Source organism: Strigops habroptila, chromosome 4 (assembly GCF_004027225.2).
Source record: "Strigops habroptila isolate Jane chromosome 4, bStrHab1.2.pri, whole genome shotgun sequence".
NCBI classification, from domain to species: domain Eukaryota; kingdom Metazoa; phylum Chordata; class Aves; order Psittaciformes; family Psittacidae; genus Strigops; species Strigops habroptila.
This window is the reverse complement of record NC_046358.1, coordinates 36096557-36120830: the sequence shown is the minus strand read 5'-3', so window position 1 is coordinate 36120830 and position 24274 is coordinate 36096557. Positions and strand designations below refer to the sequence as shown.

The 24274-nt window shown below is 40.5% G+C and overlaps 2 protein-coding genes across 9 annotated transcripts in view; one reads left to right on the top strand and one right to left on the bottom strand.

Annotated features, from left to right (window-relative positions):
* EIF2B2 (eukaryotic translation initiation factor 2B subunit beta) overlaps positions 1-3166 on the top strand; it is a 7195-nt gene extending 4029 nt beyond the window's left edge. Inside the window, exons 7-8 of the mRNA XM_030481215.1 lie at positions 628-694; positions 1692-3166. Of these exons, the coding sequence (XP_030337075.1) occupies positions 628-694; positions 1692-1849 (225 nt within the window). The 3' untranslated portion in view covers positions 1850-3166. The remainder of the gene's footprint in view (positions 1-627; positions 695-1691) is intronic.
* Positions 3115-24274, bottom strand: MLH3 (mutL homolog 3). 8 transcript variants are annotated; one of them, XM_030481205.1, is made up of 13 exons: positions 24114-24274; positions 19974-23338; positions 16323-16421; positions 15599-15669; positions 14513-14617; positions 12397-12469; positions 11672-11743; positions 10590-10698; positions 7136-7295; positions 5917-5940; positions 5634-5715; positions 4209-4360; positions 3117-3604 (listed from the first exon to the last, which is right to left on the bottom strand). In XM_030481205.1, exons 2-13 carry the CDS (start codon positions 23263-23265, stop codon positions 3533-3535), a joined length of 4311 nt encoding a protein of 1436 aa, XP_030337065.1. In that variant the 5' UTR covers positions 23266-23338; positions 24114-24274; the 3' UTR covers positions 3117-3532. The 8 variants fall into 8 exon arrangements, 3 of the variants coding, with proteins under 3 accessions (XP_030337065.1, XP_030337066.1, XP_030337067.1); XM_030481206.1 differs by having other exon boundaries at positions 24177-24198; XM_030481207.1 differs by lacking the exon at positions 16323-16421.

Genomic DNA, 24274 nt, shown 5'->3' with positions numbered 1-24274 from the left:
TGTGGGAGGTTACGGTGGAGAGTACCATCTGTCCCAAGGTGAGGATGGTAAATGAGCCATGTCCCGTATCTAGTGCTGCTACTTCAGAGAGGAGATCCTCACCCAAATTTGGAACACCTCAGGATCTCCTTGAAGCACCCTCCTCCTCCACACATGCTGAGTAAGCAGTGCATTGGGTATAAGGATGTAGACCACTGCCTACTAGAGACTGACATCACCATACTTACTGTTCTTCAGCCACAGTGGATTTCAATTTCTATCTTCAGTGTTGAAAGACCCTGTGTCCTGACAGAGGGGGTAGATGGAAATGCTCTAAACTGTTTCTTACGCTCAGTACTTTTTCAGCATTGTCAAGTAAAGTTGCAGATGAGGAAGTCACTTCTCTGCCCCAGTTCCCTAGTGGGCTTTGCAGAAGGGCGGCCAGGTCATAGAAGGCTCTAAAAGCCCTGAGGAAAACCTTTCAGAGGTTCTAGGCACAGGCACTATGTAATCATTGTAGACAGATGTGGTGTCACATGGCAAGTCATCTTCCTCTGCTTTAGTTCCTTCCAGCACCCAGGATGTGTTTTCACTAGGATAACGAGGCGGTCTCTTTTTCCTGACCTTTCTGTACTCTTTCTCCTTCAGTTCCCTAATGAAGAAGATTCATTCCACAAGTTTGTGTCACCACAGGAAGTGCTGCCATTCACAGAAGGTACTAGTTCTTCTTTATACGGCGGGTCAAGCTGGTGGGGGCTATAATTTTTGAGGTTTTTTTTTTTTTGGTAATAGGATCATAGAATGGTTTGGGCTGGAAAGGACCTTAAGTTTGCCTAGTTCCAACCCTCCTGCCATGGGCAGGGACATGCTCCACTAGACCCTCACATAAAATTTAAACGTAAGACTGTCCTGTAACCCAAGTCAGAAAATTCTTTCCTGTTGTCTTAAACAGGGAAAAAAAAGTTTGTTGGGAACCATTCTGGTTTATATGTAACTTTCTATTACAGAAAGTACAGGAAAAGGATTTCCTTTGAACACTATCTTTGCACTTCTGTTTCTGCTCTGAAACAGTGGTTTATTATAGGATTGTGACAAGGGTGCCAAGCAGTTCCCTGTGGGACAGAACAGATGCCCAACACCAAAGGCATCTGTTCCTTCCTACAACTCATGTTAACTTCTTGAAATTTGGTTACGTGAGCCACTTGTTGAAACCCAGTATCTCTGCAGTGGGCTTCCTACACAAACACCATCTTCAGAAAGGCGTCAGCCCCCAGGCCTGTTTTCAGACAGCAAAGTCTCTTTCAGAGCCCCATTTCTATGCGACAAAGACTTTTGAAATTAAGATACCCAGTTTGGCAAAAGTTTTTCGGTTTGGCCTTCTGAGCTTTTCTTTAAAGAATAACTTTGGCAGCATTGGGATTCTTGCGTTCTGATTACATACTGGCATTTCTTTTGGCAGTTAGTACATCAGGAGGATCTGGGGTTTTTATCAGTACAAACTATCAAAAGAAGTGCTGCCATTCACTCAAGATTGCTGTGTACCCGTAATTCAGTGACATCAGTGAGGAAGTTGGAAAGTATTCAGGAAATTCCATCGCTGACGGCAGGGCGGCATACGCATAGACAGTTTCTTCAGGGGCTCAGGAAGATGTGCAGAAGGCTGAATGTACTTTGAGTTGTTTTGTCTAATATTGCTGCTGTTCACTTTACAGGGGAGATCCTGGCAAAGATCAATGTTCACTGCCCAGTGTTTGACTATGTCCCTCCAGAGCTCATTACTCTCTTCATTTCTAACATTGGGGGTAACGCACCTTCCTACATCTACCGCCTCATGAGTGAGCTCTACCATCCAGATGACTATGAACTCTAATGCCATGAAGCATGTCAGTCTCCAGACTCTTCCTGTCTTTCTCTTTAGAAAGATAAACCAGCTAATTAAAGTGTACTTCACAAAGATGTGTTGCTGTGGGGAATTTGCTCAGCAGTGTCCTTCCCATCCAAAAGCAACAGAAGGCAGAACTCTTGTACAGATTTTGATCTGTACTGTGTTAGAAGCCACATGGAGCTGCTAAAACCCACTTTGATTTTGAAACAGCCTACGTGTAACTGGGGCTTCGAAGTATGCTGTGATAAAGGGTTTTTACAGTGTTTTAGCATGTTTTCCATATTTTGTTTCTTTAACTAGCAGGTGTTTTACCAGTGTAGTGAGTTGCCTGCACCTACGATGCAGTAGCAGGCTTTACGGTGTGCTTTCACATACGAGTGTGATATGAATCCACTGGCAATTGTCTTGAAAATGGATTTTTTGGGTAGAGTTTTCTGACAATTTTTGGTGAGTTGCTGAAATACAAACCAGCTTTTTGAACAATGCTGGGATGGAAATTCCATTCTTGATGAAAGGCAGACCTTCAGAAGTTCTATCAGCCAGTGTGTTCACCTCTATGTTGGAAGGCAGAGCTCAAGCTCTTGATTCACTGATTGTAGTCTGGGGGTCTTTCCTCTCCTGTACTAATTGAGTGACTGCGATTAATCTTCCTAGGTGGGCATCTGGTCTTATTTGGGAAGTTTTTTGTTTTTGTGATGGGCAGCATAGAACAACTTAGAAATACCAGGCTCTTGCAGGTCGGTCAGATCACTTTTTCTTAGTCCCTTTTATCAATGCATGGCAATACACTACATGACAGTTAAGGCATCAGATGAAAGCGGTTTCCACTCCTTGTTTTGCTTTTGATTCAGCAGGTGTCACTATCTCTCTGATTTGGTTTTAAGTTGGATGTCTGTGATTAAACAAAGACGTCATCTTTTTCCGTTCTGAAATAAACTCTACTCCTCTACCTTAGACTGAGACACTAAACACAACTGAACCTGTAAAAAAAAGGTCTGCCTATTGTAACAAATGCCATGGGCTATTTAGTTAATAAGTTAATAAGGGCATAAGTTTCTGTACCCTGAGAGGATGGGGCTATGCTAGGATTTAGGAATCTCTCACTCAAGAATGCAAACTGCAAGGAGCTGGAGAAAACGGCTGGGTGTGTCATTCATTGTCTAGTTAAATAATGTTTTCTGATCCTAAGGTGGCCTACACATACTATGAAGCTGGTCAGTCCTCATTCCAACTACTGCCATGAGCCCAAGGAAAGAGTTTTGTGTTAATTTTATTAATAAATACCTCCCCATTTTCAAGTCACTATAAAATACATTAAGTCTCTCTTATGCAGAATTGTGCTGCATTTGCAGCAAAAAAAAAAAGCACCTTAGTAACTGTAAATGGCTGTAACTTCTTGCCTCTGATAGTCAAGCACTGACATAAGGTGCAGGCTTACAATTCAATTCCGCGATGTGAAGACACTTCAGGCTACAAGGGTGGGCTCCTCCTGCCATGTGCTCCTGGCTGGTCTCTGCTGCTTAGGTCAGTACTTGGAGCAGAACTTCAGTGACCACCCTGGCTCAGAAACTTGGCTCCACACAGGGCATTGAGGTCTAACAACAGGGGGACCTGGCTCATACCAACACCAATAGCAAGTGGTTGCAGCTTACAGTCTGCTTTTTTTGATTAGGGTCTTTTTTTCCCAAAGAGGTGCCATGCCCGTGCCATCTTCCGCAGTCTAGACAGGTTGGGTTTGGGCTGGAGGGAGAAAAATTAAGAAGCATAACCAAGTAAATGAGCTTCAATGCTTTCATACTCTTTGCCCTAGTAGAATAATTTCCCAGGGTTTTAAAAATCTAATTCAAAGTCCCACCTGACTTTCAGAAGAATCGAATTTCATAACTTATAGTACAGTAATAGCAAAAGGGAAGAAGCAATAACTTTTAATGTTGCTATTTTTTCCTTCCCCCCCCCCCTTTCATGGCATCTTCAACTTTGGGGAAGGAGATGTTTGTTTAATTAGCATCTTTGCCAGTAGTAAAGTATCAGAATTTATGTTTTCCAAGTTTTACACTTAAAATCTGCTAACACTTTAAATAGTTGATTAGCAGACCCCATTCAAGTCAATGTACTATTCAAATGCAATATGGTAAGATCCTTGCTAAAGTATTTGCAGAACAGAGGTTTTATGTCCTGAACTTTTATTTTATTGGTAACAGCTGTGTAAAATATTCCAGTAAGATAAAGCCAGTGGTGATGGTTTCAAACTGGGCCATTCTAGTTCCAGCCCATGCATACATGACATGCCTCTGTTAATCCAGTGTGTGGATTATCAGAGGTGTATCTGTGTCCCTCACAGTACCTGCTTTTCCTGCTGTAGATGTTCTGTGTCTGCAAGAGGCATCATGGAAGGTCTTCCGTGAGCACACTGGAAGGGAAGCTGGCAAGATGACAAAGCTTCAATAAGCCTGCAGCTCTCCTCCAAAGTCAAATGCTCATTGAACTTAATAGCACCTGAAAAAAAGATACAAATTCTTGCAGGCGCTGCCAAAGAGAATGCAAACCTCCCAGCAGCCTTCCCTCCACACCTGTGCTCTTCACAGAAACCACGGCAGCTCCCAAAGATTACCTGGGAGGTTGCAGTATGGCAGGCTTAGGGCTTAGCTCAATTAACCAGCCTGCTGCATAAAGATCAGCTTTCTATGGCCTAAACTTTCACCTAACCCAAATTTGATGGATGGTAGGATTTCTTTTTGGTTTTAATTGTGTGTGTGTGTGTGTGTGTGTGTGTGTGTTATGGCTGAAGATGGAACCAGTTCACAAATCAAGAAGTATGAAACCAAGTCCATGGCTAATACCGGTTCCACAGGTTTTATTGGTTCTATGTGCCAGCTACTGACAGGCATCAGTTGCAAGACCGACCACTAGCCCTGCCACTAAATCCTTTCTCACAGGTGAGCAATTAATGGCATCCAGAGGAAATCCAAACAGAACATTAGGGAGTCATTTCAGAGGGTTTTGCAGTCTTTAGCCTTCACTGACACACAAGACCATCTGCCTTTCAGCCATGGGAGTTTTTTTAGATATAAAAAAAAAAATTAATATATTTCATATTTTATATATTATCTGCCGTTTGTAGAATGCAGTGAAAATAGATGCTTTTGGTTCACATTTACCCCTTCAGCATAATCTTGTTAATATTTTATATGGCACAGGAACTGCCACAAGAGGCTAGAGCTACTGCAGTCTACACCTGTAAGGTGTGCTCACTTCCAGGTGCCGGAAAGGCATAGTCAGCTAGAAGATGTAAATTCTTATCGCACTCCTTCCAAAAATACATTAAAGATCACAGGCACACTTAAACTAGTACTTTTGATACTTACCTGAAATAAAAAATGCTTTTTGGGTAGGGTGTCTGTAAGTCTTTCCTGCTCGCTTTCAAGCAGATTCCAACACCTCCCCTTGCCCCTTCACAGAGCTGTTATTGGAATGGTTCAGAGCTCACATGGATGAGTGTATCTCAGAACTGTATTCTATCTGTGTTTCATATGAGGGCCAGAAAGTATGTTAGGCCCATACATGGATAAATCAGAACAGTACTGCTTGTCGCTCACAGTGCTGTCCACGATAAGATCATTATCTCTTCATCACTATGTAGACATCCCTGCACAGTCTGTAATCCTGGAATTCCTGCAAACACATTTTGAAACCACTTCCCCAGGGAGGATGTTGTGTAAAGAAAAAAAGGCTTTAAAAAAAAAAAAGAAGGAAAGTATAGTTTCCCTACCGTGACAGGCCTGGGAAGCTAACACCTTCAGAAACGTCAGAGGCAGCGTCCCCCGTGCTCTTCCTCCTGTGGTCTGCACTAGCTAAAAGTAGTCAGGGAACATCATCTTACTTTCAATTTAATATGAGAAAAAGGGAGAACTGTAACACAAAGGAAACTAAAATTGAGAAAAAGCTAGTGGATTCCATTTCTCTCATTTGAGGCTTAACACACTTGCTCCCTTTGGTTCATGCAGTTAACTTTGCATTATTATAGTCAACTTGAGAAGAGGATGGCAACTTACCTCAACTTGTTCTTGAATAAGATCCTGGAAAGAAAAAAGCAGTATCGTCAGTTGCTATTTCTCTCTTTCATTGCCCATACCCTGCTTCGTCGTCATCTGTGTGTAATTTACTGTGTAGCTGCCAGAACCAGGAAAAAATACGCTGTTGCTAGTACACTGACCGCAGTGTGAAAGATCTAGGTGCAAGTGCTGACCTCTCACAAGTATCTTATCAGACTTTACACTGATCATTTGGTTCCTCTCTGCATAAGTTTCCTACCTGTAGAATAGGTATAATGGAACTCTTATGCAATGAATTTGTTATCTTTGAATAGCTGCCCTTTCTCCTTTGGATAATAGTCTATGTGGATCTAATTTCTGCTGTCTAAAATGCAATGAATTCATAATCAATCATGAATATGTCCTACTAGTCCTAATTAAAATAAAACAGACTGCAGAACAGATCTGCCAAAATGCTCATGAAATCTTGAGGCGTCAGCTAAGAATGAGTGCTTGTGAGGCACAGACCTGATCCCCTCCTCCACCATTTTTAATGCTCTTGGCTCACAAATCACACCAGAATAGCACATTTTGAGTTCTTCCCAATTATAACAAGGTTGGAAAAGAAAATGTAATCAGATGAAGCATCTTCTCTGTTTAATATTAAAAGAGATTAAAAGAGATGTATGGCAAGACTGGCCTGGTTCACAATGGCTCAGCCTAGTGGCTGATCATGGTACTCCAGAAACAATTTTTAAGGAGTCCTTGAAGCAGTTATGATTGCGGAGAACTGTTTGCAGTGGAAACTGCAAGTAATCAGTTCAGCAATTTCTTCCTCCAACTTCAGAACATCTGGAACAGAGCTTTTAGAAAGCTGCACTACGCATGTGGAGATTCCAGGAAAACAACTTTAAATCCTAACAAACAACATTTCTGTATTAGCAATATTAATCATTACACTGTTCATTCAAGCATTCATGAGCTGTAAACTGTTGAAACATCTGTACTACATACTATTTTTCTTAGCTTCTCCACTAGTCCAACTCTGAAACAGCCTCCTATTGTTTCTTTACAGCTCAGGGATTTCAGTTTAGGGACTGTTTAGCTACTTAAAAGGGATGGCACCCACATTTGCCAAGGGACTTCATTGTCTCCTTTATAACAGAGATATTCTAATACCCTGAGCCATTAATATAGAACAAGACTCAGTATCACAATTTCACTTGTATCGACAACTGACCTCTACAATGCTTTTAGTGACAGGTTGTCTTTTCCGTCGTAATTCGTTGGCTTCTCTTTCTATGAAACACAGTGGCACTTTCCTCACTAGAATCAAGGACCTGTTCGTCTCAGGAAACGATAATTCAAGACCCAAGTCCTCCAAATTTTTATAGCAGCATCTGAGGAAAAAAAAAAATCAGGAATGAGACATCAACCACAGTAGCTCTGTCTCCATGGCATACATAAATATTTCTGTAGTCCACATACATGTTTCTTCCTGTAACAGTTTCCAATCTCAAAATCTATGCATCATGAGGTTCCAAGTAATTTTGCCCTTTTAGCCTACATGCAGCCACATTTCTTCACTGCAGTCAACTGTGCATATTTCATATTCCACAACCACAAGATCTAAGAGTTCCTGTGTTATGTGAAGAGAAGCTTTATGTCTAAATTCATAAATCTATCTTTTCTAAAGATGCACAAGGGGTCTGGTTCAACACACAAACATTCCAGATACTGAAATTACACAGCAAAAAGATTCCTTTAAGTCTAACCTAAAAATCTGTGATTTCAATTGACATCAATAACAAATTCTTACATCAATTCAATAACAGATACTTACAATGGAAAAAAACATTTTAAGAAATTTATGATGGTTTAATGAACTTTACATCCCATTAAGCAAAGAGAACTCAGGAAAGAACAACCTTTACTTAACCTGACATGTCATCCTGTGGATGGAAAAATACACACAAAAACAGGCCTTCACAGTCAGATGAGAACTTGTCTTCAAAATGAAAACAACTGTAGCAATATATAGTTTATTAACTCAGGGAATATTCATTTAAATCGAAGGTGCTGAAGGTCTATTTTAGAAAACAGAATCTTTGAATAAAAAAGAAGCTAATCGAAACTTACAAAAGTCAGTCATGAGAATAATACAATTATTAGCCTCCATATGGAGACAACTTGTGCAATTCCACTCAAAGAAAGAAGAAATGTAAAGCCTTCAGCAAGAGCAGAGAAAGACAGAAAAAGCCCATTGTGGTGAAATGACAGAATCCCAGCAGCTATTCAAGTCAATCAGGCTTTTTCTTGTTTTGTTTTGGTTTTTTTTCCTTTTTTTAAGGGGCAAAAAAAAAAGGAAGTTCAAGAGAGTCACCAGAACAATGCATGGCTACAATGCTTAGCAGACAAATAACAGAATCAAAGCTGCAGGTGAACCAGAGGTCCAGCTGATCTATTAAACAGCAAGTATAGCTGAAGAGAAAGGTCTTTTGGGGAAGTCAATTTATTTCATTACATCCAACTTTACCACAGAATACAATCATACTCTGCCAACAACAACAGAATTCTGATTTTTACATAGTACTTTTAATTCATAACTTTTTAGTAAGGATAGTCTCGCGGAGTGATTGCAAAGAGATGAGCTGCCAATAAACACTGATAAATCGAAGAACAACACATTAAAAGCACCAGTAAGCCAGCACCAGTATAGGGGAGCACCAGTAATCCTCTTGCATCACCTCAAGTGATAACTGAAAATCTCAAGTGGCATCCCACTGTGCTGAATAATTTAAACAATGTCCCTAAAAGAAATCCATGCCTCTCATTTTCTTTATCTTACTGATTTTTGTAGTACGCTTGTGATTTAGCTGATGTAGAAAACTAGCTCACAGAACTTATTTGGTCTTTCAAAAAGAATTTGATACTGCCTCTTTAAAAGGGACTAGAAATGCAAATGCAAAAAGTTGTCATTGATAGAGAAATAACATTTATCATGAGACTACAGAAAAAAAGGTATGCTGGCAACAGATGGTCAGTGTTCAACATGACCTGAGTCCTGATCTGTATCTTCGTAATTGTTTATTAATGATGTGGAAAAGAAGAGACATGGTCAAGCAGGAAATTACTTATGTCAGCTGAGACTAAAGCCGATGTTGAACTCAATCAGAACTTAAAACAAGTGGAAAAATGGTGAATGAAATCAGTAGGACGAATGAAAAAGCTATAATGAAAGATAGACAGAAAAACTGAATTCACTGCTCCTGAAGACAAAAAAATGCCAATTATTAGGAATAATTTGATTTCTTTGTATATTTTGTTGGCTTCTACATAAATAGCAATAATAATAATAATTAAAAAAAGACAACTCTTTCATTGTCATGACCATTCAATAAGCAAGGAGTTCATGCAGTAGCAGTAGCCAAAAAAGCAGTCAAAATATCAGGTGTTGATATTACAGACAGAAAATATTGGCACAACTGCAAAGCTCCTGTACAAATCAATGGGATACCCTCACCTGGTGTACTGAATTTAATTTTGGCCATCCAGTCTCAAACACAGATATATCAGAAATGGGACATTCAAAGATGAGTGCAAAAATAATTCATGAACAAGAGGCATTACAAATATTGTAATGTTAGCAATAACATCATTAAGAGGTAGGAACAACAAAGGCATCCAAATATTACTGAACTATGAACAGCAATGGTTACATTCTCACATTTTTCCCTAGGGCAGGTGGAACATATTAGTGCTTTACACTTCCCTTTGGAATTTCTGGTATTGGCCACTCTCACACAAATATACCAAATGGGTACAGCAGTGATACTGTTATGATTGGAATACACCCAAAAAGAGCTTTACACAAACAAGTGTATCCCTATAACAGGCAACAATCTTAACAAGGAGTGACATAAAAGCTGCTGAGTTTGCCACAGGCATAACAAACGAGCAGTTTTAGAATAATGAAGTAGTCCTGAGAATATCAAGATAGAACCTCACCTGAAAATGAAGAATAATGCAAAGGAAAAAAACCTCACAAATGCACATGGCAGGTGACACAGGGATTTTTGGGAGAAACATTTGACTAGCATCCAATAGGTCTGCCATAGTCCAACAACAAACTGCATCTAAACTCTTTCAGTACAAAAGTTAAATATCTTAATAGTAGCTAGGCCACCATTCTGAAACATTTGGGAAACAGTGTTCATGAGTTACTCTTGGCAGGCACCTAGGATTAAGGAATGCATTTCTGAAGGATTCACAATACAAACTTTCCATAGCCAATCCTTCTCTTCTCAAACAGTGCCTGTTAAATCAGTGACTAGATTGACACTATGGGCACTGCATTCCAGTGCACACACCCAGGTCCTGAGCCCCAGACAGCAGGATCTATTGGAGACGGCTTTGGCACTCTTCTGGCTCACATGCGAAGGTTTCCTTTCCCAGGGTAACCACAGCATATTGAGGTACAGAAATGGCATACCACATGGTTTTGCCATGAGATGTAGCAATGTGCCCTAGAAGCACACCTATTTCCCCCAGCACAGATATAGCCAACTGGTCTCAGCTCAGGAAAGAGTCAACAGCTTCCTTCCCAAGCTTCATGTTAACCTAGCAATACTTAAGAGATCTTCCTGGTCAAGAGAGCCATTCCTAAAAGTTTACAGCTACTGGCCATTACTAACCGTAGAACTCTTCTTTGTTCTTCTGTAACTTCAATCTCCAAAGGGGGAGAGATGGAGGAAGACAGTAATTTCTTCTTGCCACATGCTGCAGCTTCCTTCTCATAGGAATCTGTGAATGAATCGTTTAGAAGTATCCCCTCTTAGAATATTTACGCAGGCATTACCCTTAATGACCCTATGGTTTGGCAGTAATCCTCTGTTTGGATTTAAAAGTGACCACAGAATGCCTTCTCCTGAAACTTGCGGAGGACTGAGAATGTCACAAACTAGACATCTAGTCTCTGGGGAAGGGTTGGTTAATGCCACTTTGGTTTTTCCCACCAGTTCCAAAAAAGAGTGACCCTAAATAGCAAAAAACCTACTGATATATTTAGTCCAACTCACAGAGAGCAATTTTTCCACAGAAAAGTCTGATATAAATGGCATTAAAATGCTATTCATTAAGCATTTCTCCCTTCACTCTCTAACCTTTTTTCAGTACCTGACCAAAAGGAGCAGAGTTCTGGGAACCCTCTCTGCAGGAACTGTGCAGTATTTGTTGATGAAAGAGAAGGTCAATGATTTTTAAGTACTTAATGGATGACTATTGTGCTTTTTAACACTGAAACCAATGGCTAATGAGCTCACAGAGAAGACTATTATCCCTTTGCAAACAATTTCAGACTGTGGAAATTTTAGGCTTTGAGCACAGTATTCAGCTAAAAAGGAACCAAATGAACTATGCTCTTTGCTCTACATCCCATGTCTTATTCTTCACAGCATAACCACATAATCTTATTGATGTTGCTCTATTTCCTCTTCATTGTTTTTCCTATCAGTCTTCCTGCTCTTTCATTACGTCAGGACTATTTTAGTTTGACAGTTCTGTGGGTAAGAAGGGTATCTTCTAATTCTGCAAACACCGTAACAATTCTCAGCTGCCAATACTATGGCTGCTACAGATACTGAATGTCTGCATGCTCCTAGGGATCATGATAAAGATGACAAATGAATATCCTATTGGTTCCATACATTCCAGACGGCTCGTTTGTACTTTTCTGTGCACTGATTATCTTTTTTCCTAAGACGATCTGAATCCTCACCTGCAATAAGCTGCTCCAAGCGGATCCGTTCATGAGCTGCATGTTGGTCCACCAAAATCAAGAGGTTTCCATCTAAAAATGTACCACAACAGATGAGAAATAGACAACTCTGTACCAGACAACTGCACAGGTCAGGAAGAATAACTGCTCCCTAGAGGCCACATTTAGAAGATAACTATCAGCCAGTTTTCCAGAAATAAAGTGAGGAGGAAGCTGTGTTGGCAGAACATAAAGTCACTCACTACAGAACAGAAATTTAGTAATCCAAACTGGCATTTAAATTAAGGTAATTAGATTGAGTCAGGAACTCATCTATTGACATGCTCATCTAAATTCAGGATGAGACCTGAGGTCACCCACAAACTGTTCTGTTTAATACAATCTTTAAAAATGTTACAAAACCTACTGGTTTTGAATGCCTTTTTTGTACAGCTTCAGTAAGCTTCAACAATGAATATGTCCAGATACTGTGAACAGTCTGAAAGATATCCGTAATTTGAGTACAATCTATTTTTATTACACTAATCTGAAGGCATTAGGAACATTCAACAATGTCCAAAATAAAGATAAAGAAGATCCAGGAAATTTCAAATGAAGACCAACATTTTCCTCTACTCACAATATCACCCCAAGGCAAGAAGAGAATAGAAACAAGGACAGTGTTCTCTCTGCAGTCTAACTGCGCTTGACAGCAACCTCGACTTCATGTTAACAACCACTCTCACCTGCCTTTTTATCCATTTCATTCCTAGTGTTGATTAAACAAGCGATAAATTTATTGTCCACTTGCTGAAGAACCTGTAAGATACTCAGAAAAATCATTACCCAGTGGTAAACTTATTCTTTACATGAAGGTAAACAAAAGAAGACGACAATCAAAATGGATGAAGTGCAACAAAGAGCTAATAGGATGATTAGGGGAGTGGAAACCACAGCTTTTCTAATCACAAAGGCTTAAAGAATTTTGCCTAGCAAAATTGAGACTGAGAAGGTATGTACTTATTCTTTATAAATACAGTGGGGGGTAAATATGGAAAAGGCAGTGATTATTTAAGCTAAAAGACAAGACTGGCAGACAGCCATATGACCATAAACTGGTCATGAAACAGTTTAGTCTGGAACTAAGAGAAAGCTTCAAAATATCCAATAAAATAATTCTGGATCTTTTTTTTCAAAGAGAATCATAAGGGAAAGAGCTCTAATTATTCAATGATGGAGCTGGAAATTTACAGAATAGATTAAATAGTCATATAGAAGCCTCCTTGAGTTGTGAGTTAAAGCCGTGCACAACAACTCCGAATATCTGATTTGCTGGTATCACCAAAAGAGAATGTAAACAACTTTTTTAACCTGCTATGTGTTTTAGGACTTGTGTTGATCATCTGTAAGAGCCAGGAAGCATTTTTTAACCCCCCCTCATTTTCTGATGTAGAATTTGCCCCTGTGACTTGATTCCTCCTTCCTCTCAAGCATCAGAAATAAACCAGAGCTACAGGGAATACTAACCAGGGATGCACAATGCATTTAGTATCTTATTGCTAGATTTACATCAATAGATGTGGGAGGAATTTCTCCTCAAGTCACATAGTTAGAGCTCACTCTGAAGTCTCTGTCTCACAACATGTGCATTGTTCACCTCCTAGGTAAAAATGATCCTATTTCTTTGCAAGGATGGAAGACGTTAATGATTCTTTTTATTCTTTTCCTGTGGCATGATGCAACATTTTTTGCTTTTGGTCTTTTGAGAGATTCTCAAAATTGCTATAGGGTATTGGAGGCAGTATTTAGCTTCTTCAGAGATGGGAAGTGGTAATTTCTTCTAGCTTTACCTTCTTAAAAACATACAAAGAAAAACATTACACAAGGTAAAGTTAATCACAGAACCACTCAGTAAGTTTTAAAAACCAGTTCTTATTATGAGTGCATAGAAAAATGGTACCTTTCATTTTCTAGCTTTCCTCTCCTATCTTTGTGAAACATAACCTGCTTACTGTAATAATGTTATTTATTCCTGTTATTCTTGCACGCACAACATAAGTAAGGGAATCATTTGGATCCTTGTCCACCTTGGAGATCAACATTACCATGCCCCACATATCAGAACCTGCAATCTCAAGGTCAGCAGCCTGACTGCAAGAGGATAATGGTGACTGGGCCTGCAGGCCTTTTGTCACTGGGATGCAAGACAGGGAGAGAATCCACTTCAGCATTTCTTTCTGGGCAAACCATCAAAGAATGTAAGTTGAAGCTATACATTTACATCAGCTTTTAAGCTAACATTTAAAACACTTTATAAAGAAGCACTTAAAACAGTTAAACTTGATAGTCTGATGCCACTTTTAAGAATCGCTTTTCAGGGCAGACATGAATCTTAAAGTAGAATTTCAAGTCTTTCCATGAAATCTGGGATTTGCTTTTGAAATCACTCTGCTGAAGAATTAAATTTTTAAGGTCAATAAAGGATATGGAAGACAGATTTCAGAGGGATACAAACTACGCAAATGCCTACATTAAATATAAAAAACCTGCCCACTGAAATAAACAATGTTTCTAAGCAGCAGTAACAGGGTTGCCTCTTGATTGGTTTAACCGTACAGTAAAGGAATTTTAGAGGCACTTGCAGATAGCAAGTGATCAACCATACGATGATACACTAAGATCTGGCATGACATATGTGTCTGCTGTTATCACACAGCAACCAAAATTGCTGTTTGTGCTTGTGAAAATTAGGGATATGAACTCTTCCCTGGATACCTCTTTCCCACCAGTCAGAAACATTAGCAAATCCCATCTCCTGAGTGGGAATTTGCATGTGAAAAATAGTAATAGATCATATTGTACCTGCATCGAATGAACCATGTCTTTGGTGAAACGATAAGGATATAAGATGTTGTGAATTTTCACAGCCAGATTGTCAGCCTGACTGCTGGTCACATCAATGGCTATCTGTAAAAACAGAACTACGGATCAAGCAAGCTATAAAGGATTTGGTAAAACCCCCAGACAAATACGAAATACCCCAAACAAACCAGCTTTAAGAAAAACTAGAAATAACTCTGTATTTTGACAAACCAAGCTTCCTACAGAAGAACAGCACTAGTTAAAGATAGCATCCAGCAATCCCTCTGTTTCCATCCCCATATAACTTCCCACCTGGATATTACCTGCTAACTTCCATGCATTCAGCTGTTTTCAAGTACCTATCAGAAAAGCTGAAGCTAATTCTCAGCCTACGTGAGGTCTCAATGGATTGCATATATGTATTACCCTGAAATGAGTCAGAGTACGCGTCACAGCAACAACCTAACAGAACTGCTCCTTTTCAGAAACTCACCAGCAGGTGGTTTGCTGCTCCGTCCCTATTGTTTGCAGGTGGACATGGTTACATATGTATGTTTACACACACACAACATGATGATTGAAGATAATGCTGCCTCATGACAACAAAGGAAGTTTTTATAAAAGCTCCAACATTGTTACCCTCTCACATGCTATGATCCTGCCAGGCTATAAAAACAACTATAGTAAAATGCAAGACTCATTGCATCCCAGATAAGAAAGCTGGGTTATTTCAATTCTGTCCACAAAGAGGACAGACACTACACTGCAATTTTGCCATTCAAAAACTTTTAATTTTAAGATTATTATCTCCAGAAAGTGAAAGCTTACAATAATGTTTTGCTTTTGAAATGACAAAAGGCAAAAGATTAGCCTTATATCTGCTTCTCTGACTCTGAATAAATCAGAACAATGACTTACGTACAAATAGTCTATAAAAACACATAACTAGCAGATCTATAGTCTAATATATCACCGAATGACTTATATGCAACAATTACAATATCTGCAATTTTGATCCCCATGTCAGAAAATAAAAGAAGGCTAAAACAATTCCTATTTTAGCATGAGATGTGAGGTAACACTTACTTCTGGGCAGGGAACAAAAACAGGATTATCCCATTCTGAAAGCAACGACTGGAGAGACTCCCCTTCAGCATCTAGGAAAGAGCAACACAGATAATACAGAGACTATCCATCAACAGAAGGTGCAAAGATGCATCGGGTACCTTTACCTCACACATGTTGCTGGGGTTTTTTTTCTTCTTCATAAAAAGGATTGAATGTACAAATAAATAATGGAAGTCTGTCTTAACTAGGAAAGACACTGCAGCTTTCTGACTCCTAAACATGCTGCAGCACAATTCAACAGGCCCTGGAAACGGATGGCGGGGTGCAGGGAAGGGAAAGAAAGACCTGTTTAGCTACCCACTCCCTCTGGACAAAGCCACATACCAAAAAGATGATTTCACCCTTTCCACCACAAAAAAAAAAAAAAAAAAAAAAAGGTGAGGATTGAAGCTATTTTTCACATTCCAAGGTTGGAACGAGTACAAAGAAGGGAGTAGGTAATTATTCTTCAAACTGCTGACATAATTCAACAAAGAACTGGGTATTTCATCCTGTAAATAAGTATCCCCTAACCTGCTTTCAACCCTAAAAGATTTTTTTTCCCAGTTCTAGATTTGAGATGACTCACACGGTCCCATTGTTAACAGACCTTGAGTAATTCTGGGTTCCTGTTGGGACATCTGGGAGAATTCTTTGATTTGTTTTTACCACAGAACACCATGTCCTGGAAAGCTGGCCCTACCTCTCAAATCCTGGCTTGCTAGAGTCTTCTCTTTTCGAGGTCTGGGAAGGAAGGGTAGCACAATCTCACTTCTAAACGGATGGCACCTGAACTGAATGCCTAAACACAATATAAATTTACTGCTGCAGATTCAACAGCATTCAAAATTACAAAAAGCCATACAATTGTTATATTCTCATAAATGAGCATGTGCTCAGCTCTCTACAAATTAGAGTATCCCACTGATTTTGGAATCTAACCTTGAGGAATAAGAGCACATATGTAAAAAGTTGAGATTATCAGACACACCTGCATCAGGAAATGTATTTTAAAATGTTACTGTGCCTTCTGCAGGACTGTCCTTTAAAATTGCTGCTGCTTTAAACATGTAACAATTATTTCCAGAATTAGTGCAATCAGAAGTGTTATCCCCAAAGAAAAAGAGGAGGCCTATAGGAGTCTGTCAGATATCCAAATACTCTCGAATTCCCTCTATTAAGGAGTGGTAAAACTGTCAGTCTATCACCACTCCTATTAATACTTAATACAGTTATCAGGAACTTGTAAAACTGAAAACGACAAGCCAGTGAGACCACACGAGATACCAGAGTTAGCCTAACAACATGTTCCTACCCACCCAGAAATGATTTAATGATATTACAAACCTGCGCTGTTATCAAGATTATTAAGCAAAGTGGCTCAGATTTCCAGCACAGTGGTAAACATTTCACCCTTCCTTTGGTACAATTCAGACTTCTATTCTTTGTGAAATAATAATGAACCAATAAAGTTCCTTTCTACTGAAAAATTAAGGGTGTGTACTCAGGAAAAGTGGCAGAGTGATAACACCAAAGAAAACCAGCTGTGTGCTGATAAGCTCAGTGTAAAAAGGCTCTATGAGATCCTAGGCCAGTCCATAGACTTTTGACTGTCGGCTCTATTCCAGTAAGGACCAATGATGGTCTACCCTGGGGAGCGAGAATCCTTTCAAGAACCCAAACTAGCAGCCCTGCACGGGCCAGTAACTCAGCGTTGCACTGTCACAGACTGCAGAACAGAGGACAAGACGGCCTGACATGGATCCTGGTAAACTGCGGCAAATTGAAGAATGCTGCTAAATTCAGACTTTGACAGAACTTCTATATTGTCATGGAAAAGTATTCTCTCAGAAGTCCACAGAAGCATCTATTGTCCATATGAATAGAAGTCCAGTATTTTATACATGTAATAAAGAGTCATCTCCCTGCTTCTTGTTGCAGGGAAAATCCCTGTTCAGAATATACATTGTTCATAAAGCTAGGATTCTCTTGCCCAAAGGCCACTGAGAACTTGAAGCTGGCAGAGATGTTATTAATACGATTTTTCTGACACGTAACATCAGAAAAAGTGCTGAGGATAATAATGTATCTACTTTATACATGCAAACCACATACAATTACTATATTTGAGTATCCATTTTCACATGCCTCAATTAGATCATTAAAACATACTACTGTAATGACACATCAGTCAATAATGTAACAAAACAAATGCAAACAAAACTGGCATAACAATGAAGACCAAGTTGAACTGGGATGTTAACCTACTACAAAAGCATGGCATGAGATTATTCAAAAAGGCATCTGATGGTGAAATGAAGCTTGATAAATTTTCCTGTAGCAATCATTTTAACCGGTACAAAGGTGCCTGAGTCTAACCTTCAAAATCTAGCATTTCTGTTGAGTACATGGCTTGTGACTGGAAAAGATGGCAGATGGCCATTGCCGACGTGGAAAAGAGGATATGGATTATTCATATCTCCTTCCACCTGTCACGAACCAATGTAATTTCCCTAAACTTGTGTATGAGATGCTGTTATTAATAAATCATGGAGCTGTGAAATTCTAAGTCAATACCATGGGGTTACTGATACTACTTTAAAAATCAAAATGAAAGCATACAATAGCAAGTGAAGAAATTATCCCTCTCCTGGGTCTTAACAGCAGTACAAAACAGCGCTCAACTTCAGGAGACATGAATGCTGTGTGAGGACACAGTTATGTTTATTCCCATAGCTAAAAAGAATGAATATAGTTTGCTTGAAAACATGTGAAAGAACATGTTCATTGAACTTTGAAAATCTAAGTACTATAGGGTCTAGCCACAGTTCAAACACCTTGTGTGAAGGCTTGGGAGGTCCAACCTTCAACCTAAGAGAAGAAAAAAAGCTGCAGTAGATATCTCACCAAAGAATAACACCATTGGTGGAGTTAAGAGTGGCACCATTGATACAATGGAGAGTAACACCAATGATAAGGCTAAGAAAGAACATTGCCATTGGACATGCAACACAATACACATCTTCAAAGACTACAGACTACATATCATCTGAAACTGTAAGGCTATGTGAGGTATTCTCTTCATAAAAATGAATGCACTATCCAAACCATTTTGCACAGAAGGTCAAGCTCCACATCTCAGTGTTTTGGCTGGCTGCTAAACAGCGCTGTGGGGAACTGAAATTAGTAAACCACAGAAATTAAAAGTGTTAGTCAAGGAGTGTATATGTGCACTTGCAAGTAGTTTTACCTAACAACAACAGAGATGGTCTTCACCTTGTAACAAATCTACTTCAATGGAACACAATAAATATTAAGAACTATTGGCATAAATTCTTATAATTAAAAGGGAATAGCTTAACAACTGAAACACCTACTGCACCAGGAAGTAACAGACAAAAATGGAACAAAACACAGTCAACACCTATCATGACTGATTAGGCAAATATGTCACAGGAGAATCACCTAGAAAGCAGTCCAAACTACTTTTTCAAAACAAATTATGCAGTAGGAAATACAGTCTACATGTGGAATGGCTGCATCTTCGCTCACTATAGACAGAATAACGAACAACTTAGAACAAAGATGCATATACATGGAAGGAAAAATTATCAAAGACACTATTCTGCCGAGCCAGACCAGAAGGGCACAAAAATCCAAACCTGACAGATAGATCAATGAGGGCTCATGGACACCACACCCCTGAAAAAACAATACAATGTAGCATCCTCTCACCCCTCAAAGCTCCACCATCGAACCAACAATGCTGTACAACAGCTCCTACGAAGCCAAGTATGAAGGAACAGACTTCCAAAATCTGCAGAAAGGAGCCTACACATTCTCAATGAAGAGTTAGATTTTTTTCATTTTCAAGGGTTGTTTTAACTTTGGCATGCTGGTTGAGAAAAGATCATTTTAACATGGGGCTCTCAGTAACAACAAATCCTTAGAAAAATAACATAGTCCTTAGTTCGGACAAAATGGTTAAAACCACAATATTTTTCCACTAGGCTTACTTTGAGGTATGTTTCTCACTTTCTATATAACAACAATTATATGTAACTGTGATGATCCTAAATGTCATTATGCCTGGTGAAAACTTGGCAGCTGTCTGCTAATTGACAAGTTGCTGACGTTTCTTTTTACTGTTTTATGAAAAAATATCTTTTAATATCTTGAAGATTAATGTTCTACTGTCTCCATAGTTCCCAACACTTTCCTGTTTTCCATACAGCTGTTACATGTAAGGCAGCGGCTATAAACTGTCAGGTTTATAGCCAGCAAGATATTTTATGCACCTAACAGAACACAGTTTTCCTCAGCCCGTTTGCACAACCACCACCACCCCTCTTACCGCTCTCTGAAACAACATTCACAGCCATTGTTGTTATATCTTGAATGCAGGCAGCTTGAAATCCTTCCACAGGAGGAGTACTGTAGGTGCTCAGTCCAGTTGCTTTATTGATATATATCGTCTTACCCGATGAAACATCAAAATCTTGCAGCCAGTCAGAACAACACGCATCATTCCTGGGATCGCCTGTGCTTGTGTTGTCTGCAGAGAACTCCAAGTTACTTAGGAAGGTTGTGTGGGGAGCCTCAGTATCTTTCAGATTTTGTTCTGAGGGCTCATCTAACCTACTTTGATCTTTACAGATGACATCAGTACAATCCTTTTTAGCAGGTAATGATAAAACACTGCTTGAAGAGACTGTGTACTCCTCTTCTGTGCTGCTGAGCGGTGATGCGCTGACAGTACTTTTCATGGACTCCAGACTCGTACTGTCCGATTGCCAGCATGCATCCCCCTTACAAACACTGTAATTACAGTCCCTTGTTTTTTCCACTGGGGATTTATATGTTTGACAAGCATTATACAAAAAATCATTATTTGAAGGTCCAGGAACAAAAGAGTGGTCATATTTTCTACTTGAATCTGTTGGGAATTGTTCACTAAGTTGTTCTACTTCTTTGTGGTCACTTTTCATTCTGGACAGTTTGGACGACAATGATCCTGGAGATCTTTTACAACTTGCATGGTTGTTACTAACCTGAGAGTAATCAGACAATGTCAAAGGACTCTGACAAAGGGCTCGTCTGTCCTCTGAAGTTGCTCCACTGCAGAATAAGGTCTCTCCTAAAGATACAACTTCGCTACTAGTATCAGAATCTGTGTCTTCCACAGGCGGAGTTTTACAAGTGCTCAAGTCACCATGATTGCCATAATCATTCCTTGAAAAGTCACAATTAGCTTGTGAATTAAAAACTGGGAGATCAAATTCACTCTGCTCTGACAATGGTGTTGGTAGCGTACACTTGGCCCTCCCATAATATCTCCTGAACTTTTCCAACGAACCCAGCTGTGTGGACAAGCTCAGCTTCACAGAGGGCTGAGATCTTGGCACAGCTATTTGTCTTCTATTGTGTTTTATAACTTTATTGTGAGGAATACCTGAAGAAGTTGCCAGCGGCAATTCTGAAACGTTTGATGTCTCATAATACATTTTACTGGTGGCAATAGGCACAGCTGCTTCCTTACTCGCCTCATTTGACAAAGTGCTGTTCTGTAACCACTCACTACCATCAGCCATGCATACGTCTCTGGTGTAAGGAGGTGTATATTCTTTATTTGTATTACTGGAAACATCCTTAGAATTTAAAGACTGAAAATTCCCTTTGTGGCCAAACACATCCTTGGCACTGACAGGGCCAGGTCTACGTTGCATGTTTAATGCAAGATTTATTTCTGTTTGTTCACATTCATGTGGGGGCTCTTCTTGTGTAACACATGTAATGAGGCCTGTAGCACACAATTTTAATGGTACTGAACTAACAACCCGTCTTCCAGCATCATCTGTCAGGTCAGCTGTTTCCCTGTCTTCTCTTCTTGCATTGCACAGCCTCATCAATGAATTTCCAGAGACAATTTCAGATCCCACTGCTGTTTCACTAGAGTCTTCTCTCTCAGACAGCAATTGAGTAACATCATTATTTAAGATACAGACTTCATTGCTTTTCCGCACTACTTTGCCTTGCTGGCTTCCCATGTCTTTTATGTAATTCTCTGCACAATGCTGCAGGCCACCACGACTGCCTGTTTTTCTTATTTCTGACCTGGCTCCTCCACTGAAAGAGGAATGAAGATTTCCTGAAGGTTTCAGATGAGCATCAGGCACTTTCTGGGAACTGTTAGTGTCTTTTGGCTCCTGCTCCAAGATATTTGATATAAGGAAATCAGAAGCTGTGTCATCTTCGCTCGGCAGTGGAATCTCTGCTTTATTGTTTCTGCATGGATCAGATGGTTCATCAATCTTCTGATGTGGGGCGATTTCAGTTTCCTGTAGATTTTTACTTGACTCTGTAAGACTTGAAGATTTTTGTCCAGTAACAGATTTCCTTTTAACATCTTTTGATTGCAAGTTACACATTTCATAGGAATCCACAATTTCATCGCATGCTTTCCTAAAACTGTCTTGGATGCTCTTTTCATCAGGGAGTGAGGGCTTCAGAACTGGAGCGTTACACAAACTAAAGTCATTATCTTCATTAAATTCTCTGATGTCCTCACTACATGGTTCAATAAATAAATGTTCTCGTTTCAAAAATATTTTCACTCCTTCCTCTATGCAAGTTAGAACAACATCCCAGTTTTGAAACTCAATTAGAGTCTTTGCAGGTTCCAGACACACATCATAGTCACCGTATGCACAGGTCACATTGAGAACAAAGATCCCATACAACTCTGGGCCACAACGGTGGTGACCAGGACTTGAACTAGCCTGTCTGCTTACAGGGGCACTTTTTGCCTTGCAAATAACACTTTCTTTTCTTAATAAAAAATCAATTAGTTTATGGAGTCTTGTCTTTAAAACAAGCCTTCTGTTCACATATAAGAACTGCATATTCTTGTTGTAATGCCCTTCAGTGCTGATATAACCATTTATCTCAAATCCCCCAGACTTATGATTTATTTCTCGTAACTTCTGGGATCTGCCCAGTCCATAAATTTGACAAAACCGTGAGTAAACATCTCTTGTCTTAGGGAGCTGAAGCACCATAGAACAAGAAACATCGTTCCTTAAAGACAGTGAAACAGAGGGATGCATCAGCGAAACAGCCTCTACTTTCTGCCTCACTCTCTCAAACTCCAACACAAGATCCATACACTTCCTCCTCACCGGTAACTGATGGAACAGATTACACACAGTGACTGTAGTTCCACCACTTGGTCTGCTCAATTCAGCTTCACAGGCTTCCAGTGCTTGCCCATTGTGAAAGAGTTTCACAAATGTTTTTGCTGTCCTGCTGGTCTTAGATGAAACTTCCACCACGCTGGCCACATTGGCTATGCTTGCCACAGCCTCCCCTCTAAAGCCGTAGAATGTCAGCTTCTCCAAGTCTCCCACAGATTTGCATTTGCTGGTGAAGTACCGCTTTCCCATTGCATTTAAGTCCTCTCTCCCCATCCCAGAGCCGTTGTCGACCACCTGGACCTTAAAAGCTTCCAAATCCACCCTTATAGCTACACATGTTGCTTTGGCATCAATGCTATTGAGGACAAGCTCCTCAACACACTGCCCCAGTGAGTTGATCGTCATTCCAGAGCGAAGCCTGGCTCGCACATCTTCCACCAAACGCTTGATCATGTCAAAATCAGACACATGAGAAACTCAAGAAACTGCAGGGAGTTCACTCCTCCATCTTCCTTAGAACAACAACCTGTGTGGCGAGAAAACAAAACAAAAGAATTAAAGGCCTGAAAAAACTTTATTGCATTACCCTCGTAAATATACTTTTCTCAGTTTCCCTGGTATTTTGAGGCTTTTTTGGTGACTATGTTCCTGTTCAGGCTTTGACCACATACTGTTGGTACCTTCAGGCTCGATGGCCAGAATGCCATGTCTGTGCCCCTTACTATCAACATACTTGATTCTCAAACTTAGCACACCCAAACCAAACTCCAACCATGACGAGGCGAAACTCAAAGAACCTGCAAGCAAAAGGCTTCCACTTCCATTTGCATCAAAAAATTTAGAGTAAGAATCACCAAGAACCATGCAGAAAGCTACTTCATTGGTACCTCAATGTCCACAATGGCTCATCCTGGCCAACGAGCACCTGCTGCAATTTATCTAAGAAAGGAACAAAATGGGCTTGGGAAGGGGTGTGGGACACTGAGTAAGCTGTTCATGAGAAATAGAACCTGCTATTTTCCAGTGTTTAATGCCTACTGGTTTCCTAGCGGTATTCGAGGAGGCATGCCGCTCTTCCTCGCACCGCTCACGCAGAGCTCGCCCCGCAGCCCTGCAGGCACTGCTGGCCCTCTCCGCGGACGTAGTGCTCTGCCTGTGACAGGCACCCAGGCACCCCCCGGCCCCGAGGAGGGCAGCGACGCCCCGCGCCCCGGCTCGCTGCCACTCGCTGTCCCCACGGCGCGCAGGAGCAGCGGCCGCGCCCGCCCTGCCCCCGCGTCCCGCTCCCGCCCCGCTCTCACCCCCTCAGTTCCCGCCGGCCTGAGGGCGGGGCCCCCACTCAACGGCCGCTGCGCGAGACCAACCGCCGCGGGTTGCCGGGCCTCCGCACGCGGGTCCTGTACGAGGGCAACAGCGAGAGACGGCGCGGACGCGGGAGCGCAGAGCGCATGCGCGGAGCGGG